Below are 10,197 nucleotides of genomic sequence, written 5' to 3' on the forward strand. Positions count from 1 at the left end.
AATGTTTGAATCAGGCCCCCACCGCCCTACCTGTTTCTTCTTCTTAGTCGAATACTTTTGGCAGACTAGTCGTGATTGTCAATGGACAGGGTTGCATCTCGTCGTCGTCGCTCGCTTCCAAGGCAGTCATACGTCGAGCGATGTTCCTCCATTGGAGGCGATGGTTTTTGTAGTACTGGTGATGACGTCAATCTAGCGCGTGGGGGATCGATCTCGAGGTCTTCTGCCTTCTACGACCCTGTACGACAAGCCTCTCCTCTCCTCAAGAATCTTCCTTTTTCGAGATGTGCCCTTGTGATGAACTTCAGAATTCGTGGCTGAGCAGTTGACGAACGTCTATTTTGTATACGAAGTTCTTCGAGGAATGGAATGGGATGGAATGGAAACGTTGGTCCGAAACGCTGGAATCTACGGAATTTTTAGCAGTCGTCTCCTAAACCACATCTCCAAGGCATCGATTTTCCGGCGACCTTGTAATTTGAGCGACCATGTTTCAGTCAATACAGAAAGACTGGAAATACCAGACTTTGCATTAGTCGAACCTTTGTATTCTTGGCTATAGGTCTGTCTCTCTAAATCATCCTTTCTTTCGTCTTCACATCCAGTAAGGTTGGATCTATATCCAACCTTACTGGATGTGATGTTCTACTATTAGAACTGATTAACTATACTGAGACCTTAGAACTTATATCTCAAGGCGGGTGGCGCATTTACGTTGTGGATGTCTATGGGTTCCAGTAACCACTTAACACCAGGTGGGCTGTGAGCTCGTCCCATCTAAGCAATAAAAAATAAAAATAAAAACGTAAATATACCTATGAACTACTTCACAGTCTGCTATACGCGGAACTCCTTGCGTGTTGTGCTCAGCCCGGTCTACTACCATGATCTTCGTCATATCTCTATTTAGAGTAAGACCGAAGCGGACACTGGTGGATTCAAGTCGAGTCAGCAGCTCTTCTAAAGTCAGAAGAAAGCAAGAAGCGTAGTATCATCAGCGTATCGTAGATTGTTAATCACTAGTCATCCAGCCGAAACACCTTTATCCCAACCTTCCACAACAGCTATTCTCATGATGTACACGAAATAGGTGTTAAAGAACAACGGTGACAATATAGACCTCTTTTGAACAACGGACTCAGACTTGAAAGCATCTGAGAGGACGTCATCCACCCGCACTGCAGCAGTGCCATCCTCGTATAAACTCCTCAAGTCAAAGACAAATTGCTGCGGGACTCCCATAACCAATAGTACTTTCCATAGACACTCCCATGTGACCGCATCGAATGCCTTTCGAAAGTTGACAAATCCAATAAAGTGTAGTGTGTTGAGCTCCCTTGATTTCTCTATGATCTGCCGTAATATGACTATCTGCTCCCACATGACTCTTCCCTTCACGAATTCAGCTTGTTCTGGTGCAATTTGGTTCGAGAGGTAAGCCTTTAGCCTTGTGTTAAGGATGTGGAGCATCACTTTGCTCGCATGAGATATAAGACAGATAAGCCGGTAGTTATTACATTTTTTGGCAGATCCTTTCGTGTGCAAGGTTTTATATATAACACATTGGCAGGGACATGTGAGGAATTAGAACGATACACAGACTGGTTACAGACGAAAGATCTTCATGATAAAGTTCGACTCATAACACGTCAGTTCAAACCAGAGACATGGGCAATAGAGATTACCGCAGACACCGCCATCATTGAGATTGAGGGCATAGCAATGAATGAAACAGTTATGATACAGAAGAATTCGTGTAATAGTGATTTTTGGTGTTTTAAACGCGGAGGAGTTTTAAGTTCTTTGGACACACTGCCAGAAAGAGACAAGGTATGCGGACGAAGGCAGTGGTTCAACCCTCGCCATAGTCCACAATCTATCCACGCAGCCCAAGATATAGAGCTCGCGCAAAATAATCCAAGAGAACTTTATCCAGAAATATTACGACCGTCGGCATTAAGGGCATCAACGCAAGGAGGTTTACTTTAATTAAAGTATTAATTAGAATTAATGCTTTTTTTATTGCTTAGAGGTGTAGACGAGCTCACAGCCCACCTGGTGTGAAGTGGTTACTGGAGGCCATAGACATCTACAACGTAAATGCGCCATCCACCTTGAAATATAAGTTCTAAGGTCCCAGTATAGTTACAACGGCTGCTCCGCCCTTCAAGCCGAAACGCATTACTGCTTCACGGCAGAAATAGGCAGGGCAGTGGTACCTACCCGTATGGACTCACAAAAGGTCCTACCACCAGTAAAAGTGTATCAGTGAGGTGAAATTAAATAAATAAATATTTACTAACAATCACGCCACGTTAACCGGTCCCGTGTTAAGTTCGTAAAGAACTTGTTTTACAGGTACCAGATAACGGAAATAAATGTAAGATTTTTATTATACACATACATATATTTAAGATACATCCATAACCCTGGAAAAGACATTTATATTTATCATACAAATATCCTCCCTTGGCGGGATTCGAACCCGCGACCCCCTTGTGTAGTGACCATGTCACTTACCATTACACCAGACGGCCGTAATTATGTAATTTCTAAATCAGTAGAGTCCTAGAAAGCCGTATGTTGTAATAATGAGTACGTAAATCCAAGATACCGAATTAATAAAACGTTACCCACGAATGTATTGCGTTACTTGCAATTTAATTTTACAGTAAATCCATTACTGCAAACTTACAGGTGGTAGGGCGTGCGGTGAGACCACACGGGTAGGTATCCCCGCCTGTTTCTGTCGTGAAGCACTAATGTATTTCGGTTTGAAGGGTAGAGCAGCCGTTGTAACGTAAAAACAGAGACCTTAGAACTCATGTCTCAAGGTGGGTGGCGGCATTTACGTTGTAGATGTCTATGGGCTTCAGTAACCACAGGTGAGCCGTGAGATCGTCCACACATTAAAGCAAAAAAAATAATTGTAAATTCAGAAGTTTTCCGTCAGATTCTTGGAATAAATACAATTCATTCGCAGCTCTAACCAATAAAATCGAACTAAACATAAGCACAGAACCAGTTCGAAATACGCCTAAGTAATAATACGTAACAATAATAACGCCTAACTTAAAAATGCACCTTAAGCTTAGCTATGTATGCGAAGTATGTTTTGTACGAAGTACAAAAGTCGCGATATCAGACTTCGTACCATATAATTATGCTATGTGTTATCAGATAGCACAAGCAAAGAGCAATGTAACGAGATATTAATAAAGAGTATCGATTTCTTAAAACTAGGAACTAGGGACGTAAACCCGTTCGAAAAAAACCGGAGAAAAATCGGTTTTTATATATACCGATAAACACCGGTTTTTAATTAAGAATATCGGTTTTTAATTACGCGTTGCATTCACAGTTCACACCAGTGTTATCAGATCAAACATACAAACTACTGTGCTGCTAGATAAAAAATACCGTGTTTCAGACTCAAATTACCGTCATTACACTTAAAAACTATAGTGCAATTACCATGTCATTGTGAAATATAAGAAAAAACTCCTTTGAAAAAAATACAATAGTATTAAATTAAAAATAAAAAGCTTTTTATTATTGGATAATATAAATATGATCATTAAGCCTATATAAAATATGCTCACCCTATTAATTGTATGAAGAAAACTCTTCGTTTGCATGTAAATTTGTTTTATTTAATGATTATTTAGCCTTTATGGAAAAAACCTAAAAATACCTTATAAAACCGGTTTTTTACCGATTTAAACCGGAGCCAGATATTGTTAATGACCGCAGCACAAACGCGCTCACGGATTATACAAAAATTATTCAAGTCCCGAAGATAAGACTGAATTTAATACCATGATTTGGTCTGAGTGTCAATCCTAGTTTGAACGAAGCCCGGTCTTAAACACTCGTGACAGTAAACGATAGCGCGATTCAGAAGTACACACAGCGCCATCTGTTGATGCAAAGAGAAATTAGAAAAAGCTGTGTGCTCTCTTTGTGAATTCTGTTATGAGCTGCATAAAGCACAATATGGTGATGATGAGATTTTGTGTTGTCGTGTTGAGTTACATTTTAAACTGAGATAATAATATGTTTTTTAGTTAAATTCGCTGCAAAAGGATTCGTGTGTTTTTTGAGGGCTCGAAGTCTAGTTTTGGGTCTAGGTAAGTAAGTGTATTTTTTAAATTTAATTGTGCTATATTTTCACATATTGGAAACTTCACAGCTAGTCTACATGTAAGAATACAATCTATAGCAATTAATTGGCAGAAGAATAGAATATAAAGAAATTTCTATCAAAAATACAGTGCGACGAAAAATGTATGTTACAATATCATTTATTTCAAAATATTTGTTACGATAAGATCATCTCATCAATATTTGCTCTACTATTCCAAAGGTCGTCTAAGCTTAAAATGTAAAATGTAGAGAATTCTCTAAAGTATATACCTAACACATTTTTTTGTTTGGGAGGCGTTGCTGAGGCTCGAATTCCTTCGCATCTTAACTATTACTGTTAGATGAATAAGAAAGAAGACATCATAGTCAGGATAGAGAAGGCCTTTTTTTACGTTGGGGAATCCAGCTTATGGTTACCCGGTTCATGGGAATCAGGCCGGGACCTTGTCTAATTCCAATAAACTCCATTGATCACTCTCCCGATGTCCGATCATCGCTCGAGACGGAAACCGGGTCAAGGTAGGTAAGGAGGATCCCACGATCAACACTACACCAGCATCGCGGCTCTTCCGAGGACGCCCGAGCAACGGGTTGTCTAGGCAAGGACAGGAAAGGTCTATTGTAATCCGCTATGATCCGCTGAGAATCTTACTAGTGGTAGGACCTCTTGTGAGTCCGCGCAGGTAGTTACCACCAACCTGCCTATTTCTGCCGCGAAGCAGTAATGAGTTTCGGTTTGAAGGGTGGGGCAGTCGTTCTAACTGAGACCTTAGAGCTTATAAACTACCAAGGATATGTAATAAACTACCAAGGAAATTAAGAAACTTAGACGATTTTCATTTTAAGAAAAAACTAAAAGATAATCTTATTAGTGGAAATTATTATCACATAAATGATTTTCTTAGGGACGACATTGAAAATAAATGGAATTTTTAATTATTAGTTGAATTATGGATGAATGAATGGTAAATTATATAATATTATAATATCTTGCACTGCACTAAAATTCGCATGTCAAATAATGACAAAGCATACACGCTGCTTTTAATTTATGTAATAACTCATTTTCACTATGCTTGGCGCATAAATGATTTCTTTCTTTCTTTCTTTCTTATATCTCAAGGTGGGTCGCGCGCATTTACGTTTTAGATGTCTATTGGCTCCAGTAACCGTTTAACACCAGCCTTGCGATTCTCTAAAAGTCAAACAAGAACTCGCATCTCACTACGAAATTCTCCATCACTTCGCATTCGCAATAGAATGACCTTGAATTGGCATTCTGTAAACACTAATCTTAATTACCCTGCCTCGAGCGAAGTGAAGTGACAACGAAGTTTGTTTATACTACTACTAGGGATAGCCGTTAACACGCAAATGTAAATCGAAGCTTACCGGTTTCAGTTTTTCGTTGTATTTATAAGCATTCTGTAAGAAAATACTATGAATTTAAGCTTTGGTGTTAAAGCCACATCTAATATAACTAAAAAGAAAATTAAAAGTCATATATTTATGATATTAATTGTAATTTCTGGCTGCACGCTAAGTTCCTTTGCGTGCACTAGCGAATACCAGAATTAAAAAACAAAATTTTAATTGTTTTGAAAACAATCTCGAGCGGTCGGAAGTTTTTATTTTACTTTTTCTAGATTTTTTGTTACTTTGTGAGTGAATTTAACGTTAAATAAAAATTATGAGGTAAGTAAAAGTTAGTTTTCAGGCTATCAATGGTTCATCCATTTGTTTTTTAATCTAAAATTTCAATATATTACCAACAGATTTAACGAGCGTTCTTCTCATCCAACATTGGTGCAAATAGAGGCATTGATAGACGTTTTGGATTAAAAGCTAGCGAAACAAAAGGTTTAATCGTATCTCAACATGTTCAATAAGAGAACAAGGATATTAAAAAAATGTAGGAACTAAATTCTCTTGTCAGATATGATCCATTCCCGGTGAGATATTTAGGACATGTTAACATCTATTTATGTATGATAAATCTATCTACTACGTTTTTATTGATATTCTATTTTAACAGGGAATATCGGTAATTTATCTGTATCTCAAATTCACCAATAACAAAAAAATTATATTGAATTAAATAAATCAAATCATTAACAATTTAGGTATTGCAAGTTGGATTGATGTTGTTGGAATGTTTTTATTGATGCAGAGGTGACTGTATTTATGGTAAAGGGTGTGCATATTGGTACAGGGGTGGCAGGCAGTTCCAGAGTATTGACTAAACTGACATTATGTAGGCTAAAGGCTGCATACTCCGTTTAAAATAAATGAACAAAATTTAGGCATAACCTATTTTATTATATTTAAGGAACTACAACAGATTGAAAATACTAATCCACATCATCAGAATATTGTAAGGAGAATTTATTGCCAACTTGGAAAATGTATCAGTATTGGAACAATCCCAAACATACAGGTATGTATGTTATACCTAATTATCTTAAATAAATACCTAAACAAAACTTGCATTTTAAAAATTAATATTTATTGGCTTTTTAGCATTGCATCAAGAATCACCTATTTTGCAGTCATCCTCCCCTAACTAAATGCAAGTGACTTCTACTTATTGTGATGCTACTACTAGTAGCTCCAGCCACAGTAGGTCTCATGTTAGTCAAGAGATTGGGTTGTTAGGTAAGTGTTTATTCAGGTCAAAGTACCTATTCATTGAACAACCATATTAGGGACATTGATTTGTGCATAATGCTGTTACTTGTTAATAAAAACCTTTTCTTGTATGTATTCTAAACATTGTATTTTAACTAACCTTGTTTTTAAATAAATTTATTTTTTTCAGCACCTCAACACCTGACCTGCTATTTCACCACTTTTCAATGAAAAGCAGAGTGTACTCAAATTACAACAAATTACACAGTACCAGGATATATAACTTAAACAACCATGGGGGAATAAATAGTCGACAGTCTGCAAGAAGGATGAACTGTTGGTGGAATTAGCATATGCAGCTAGGAATTTTAAACCTGTATTTCCACATATTACTGATGCAAACAAATTTCAAAATTATTGTATATAACTATTGAATAAAACTATAATAAAACTATTTTTATAAATCATTAATTTATATTTGAAGTTACTTCACACTATAAGTAAGCTAATTAGTAGAATTTAACAAAGTAATTCAACATGACCACCATAATGTAAATGTAATCTCATAATCTGAGATTATGGGAACTGGCAGCTCTGCACAATTGCAAATGTTGTGCAAAACACAACACGCAACAGCTATTTTTGCTACCTTATCAGGGTGATAAATTGGCACCCTATGGATCAGCAAACACCTGAATCTACTCTTTAGCAGAACTATTGTTCTTTTCACTGAGTTACGGGCAGTGGAATGAAGGTGGTGCTACAAAGCTTCAGGAGTATCTCTCTCCGTATTAGCATTAGCTAGCCATTATTAGCAGGTATTAGCTAGCATAGCATTATTGCCTATTTCTGAAGCAGTAATGCGTTTCGGTTTGAAGGGTGGCGCAGCCGTTGTAACTATACTGAGACCTTCGAATTTATATCTCAAGGTTGGTGGCGCATTTACGTTGTAGATGTCTATGGGCTCCAGTAACCACTTAACACCAGGTGGGCTGTGAGCTCGTCTAACCATTTAGATGGTGAAATGAAAAAAAAATTTGCAAAAGGTGTCATAAGGTTGGAACGTTGAGCATATATTATACAGAAAGACCGAAAAGATGTTAAATAATTATAATGGTCATTACTTGCTGTCATTGACTAATCTTTAGTAGATTTTATTTTGTTTTTTTTATAACTGAATAAAGTTTATTTAATATAAATACTAAATTTCACAATAACTTTAAAGCAATATACACAATTCAATTTAACTGAAATGAATACAATCTGAATACATAGTTTATAATACACATTTCGTTTATGGATTACATATCATCAGAATTTCGAAAAATATTAATGGCTTTACAAATTGTACATTTTCTGGCATGATAGCCTTTGTGACAGTAAAACCATTTTTTATTGGTAGCAGGTCTTTTTAAGGCCACCAACGTCCCATCAATACACCCAACAACCAAAGTGTTTTTAATTTTTTTACAAAAACTGCAATATTTAGCATTAGATTAATATTGGTACTTTTTTATGAAGAAAAAAAATATTTATTTAGTTTAAACCACCTTCTTCTTTTTTCTTCAGTTATCCTTCAACTTTTGCCATTCTTGAGCATTCTGCGGGAATCTTAAATATTTATATATAGTTGCTGGGTTGTTCAGAGCCTCCACAACCTCAGATATACACTGGGATATCTGGGACAAATATGTTCTTATATTTTCTTTTATGATTTTTTTGGTAACTTCATTTGCCCAAATAAACAAGGTGCACAATAACTGAAACTAAGAAATAATAATTATACAATACACATAGTTATTAGAGAATCTAATTTGTATTCTTTCAAGATATTTTTGGTAGATTAGTTTAGTGGTATTGTTTTACAATAATGGGAGAGTTGGATATAAACAAATGAGCAAACTTTAATAATATGTTTTAAAGTACCTATTTTGTACATAAAGACACAATCTTACCACATGGAATACCTACCTTTAGAAGAGTTGAAAGTCCTTTTCAATGGCTTTTAGTGGTCTTCGTCAAAGGGTGTAATTCACACCCTAACTGGTTCATATGATCCTTCGACAATCTATACACTTTCTTTATACTTTTACATAGTCGTCATCTCAAGTTAAAAGTGATAAATTGTGAATTTCGTAGGCTTGTCGACGCATTTCACGCTGATCCGTAGCGTCAGCCTTTTCAACAATGTTTTCAATAAAAACATACGCTCCATAAAATATCGATGAAGAATAAAGTTATTTTAAAGTGCAATTTTGTTAATTAATAGTATTTTTTTAATAATTAACAGCGGTTTATAACGTTTTCGTATATTCTCACTCACAACAAACACTTAAAACACTAACTTTTGATTTGACAAATAAAATGATTTTGCGATGCGAAGTTCTTGCCGAAATTCGACGTGATTTACACTACAGAATGCCGTTTCAAACGTCAACTCATACATTTTAGTAAAAAAAACTCACGCTTGCTAGTTCAATTCACCCGCGAGGGGCGCTAGTGTAGATTCGGCACTACAATGAAATTTACAGAATGCCAATTTGAAAACTCACACCAAATTCACGTGCGAGTTTGTTAAACAACGCTTACAGAATCGCACGGCAGATGGGCTGTGAGCTCGTCGTCTATCTAAAAAAAAAGGGAAACTCAGCAGGCTAAGGTTATTGGTCAAGATATTAATTGAGGAGCTCTTTCCTCAATGTCATCGCCTTTTGTCCTCGTGAGTATTGGTCCCGCCAATATGATGACGTGATCTTTTTAAGGGAACCAAACAATGTAACTAAAAATATATATTCCCACCACGGTTGCAGCACGAAGTTGGTATGTAAATTTAAAGTGAAGCTATTGTGTACTGAATCCATGCGCTTCAGGCTTGCATTATAAACGCGCAATATATGGGCGACGTGGATCATCTTCGCACTGGAGTTTAATAACTGCCGCGTGCCCGCACTGAAAGCAAACGACTGTCATTTTTGTGTGTTTTATTAATTCGCTTTGGAAATTAGGAGAACTAGAGGTCCCGCAGTAGTCTAAATTCGACTATAATTAATTGGAATTGTAAGTTTGTACACTATTATGATTGTATTTTATACTTCTATGATCACAAATTTCGCCAAGACTACACTTTAAAAAATATTAACAAAGACAAACAATATTTAATCTATTCTCAATTTGACCACAGACGTCAAGAACAAAAGTTTGACAATAAATAGTAGGCATGCGTGTGTGCGTCAAATACATGGCATGTAGTGTGTGTAATGTTTTCTTTATTGATTTAATGTATGTTTTATGCATTATTAAAAAAATAATATTAGCATTGTGCACTTCTTCTCTATATTCCCTATAAGTGTGGAAAATTTCATACTCGAAGTTTCGTAAAAAGGGATACAAAGTGCTTTGCTTTTGAAAAGGTGTCGCGTCGAA

At 36.3% G+C, this 10,197-nt stretch overlaps 1 protein-coding gene and 2 long non-coding RNA genes across 6 annotated transcripts; 1 reads left to right on the forward strand and 2 right to left on the reverse strand.

Annotated features, from left to right (window-relative positions):
* Positions 1-1,023: 1,023 nt before the first annotated feature.
* Positions 1,024-1,470, reverse strand: LOC119629455 (uncharacterized). Its single transcript, XM_038015199.1, has one exon. The coding sequence runs from the start codon at positions 1,468-1,470 to the stop codon at positions 1,024-1,026; it is 447 nt and encodes a 148-aa protein (XP_037871127.1).
* A 4,243-nt stretch (positions 1,471-5,713) lies between these two features.
* On the forward strand, positions 5,714-7,245 carry LOC119629492 (uncharacterized). 4 transcript variants are annotated; one of them, XR_005245465.2, is made up of 5 exons: positions 5,715-5,841; positions 5,922-6,098; positions 6,476-6,583; positions 6,667-6,801; positions 6,965-7,245. It is a non-coding gene; the product is annotated as an uncharacterized LOC119629492 (long non-coding RNA). The 4 variants fall into 4 exon arrangements; XR_005245466.2 differs by having other exon boundaries at positions 5,716-5,841; positions 5,922-6,058; XR_009974893.1 differs by having other exon boundaries at positions 5,714-5,841; positions 5,922-6,583.
* On the reverse strand, positions 7,229-9,887 carry LOC134200121 (uncharacterized). Its single transcript, XR_009974896.1, has 2 exons — positions 8,746-9,887; positions 7,229-8,540 (listed from the first exon to the last, which is right to left on the reverse strand). It is a non-coding gene; the product is annotated as an uncharacterized LOC134200121 (long non-coding RNA).
* Between the last annotated feature and the right edge of the window lie 310 nt (positions 9,888-10,197).

The sequence above is a fragment of the Bombyx mori genome, chromosome 14 (genome assembly GCF_030269925.1).
Source record: "Bombyx mori chromosome 14, ASM3026992v2".
NCBI classification, from domain to species: Eukaryota; Metazoa; Arthropoda; class Insecta; order Lepidoptera; family Bombycidae; genus Bombyx; species Bombyx mori.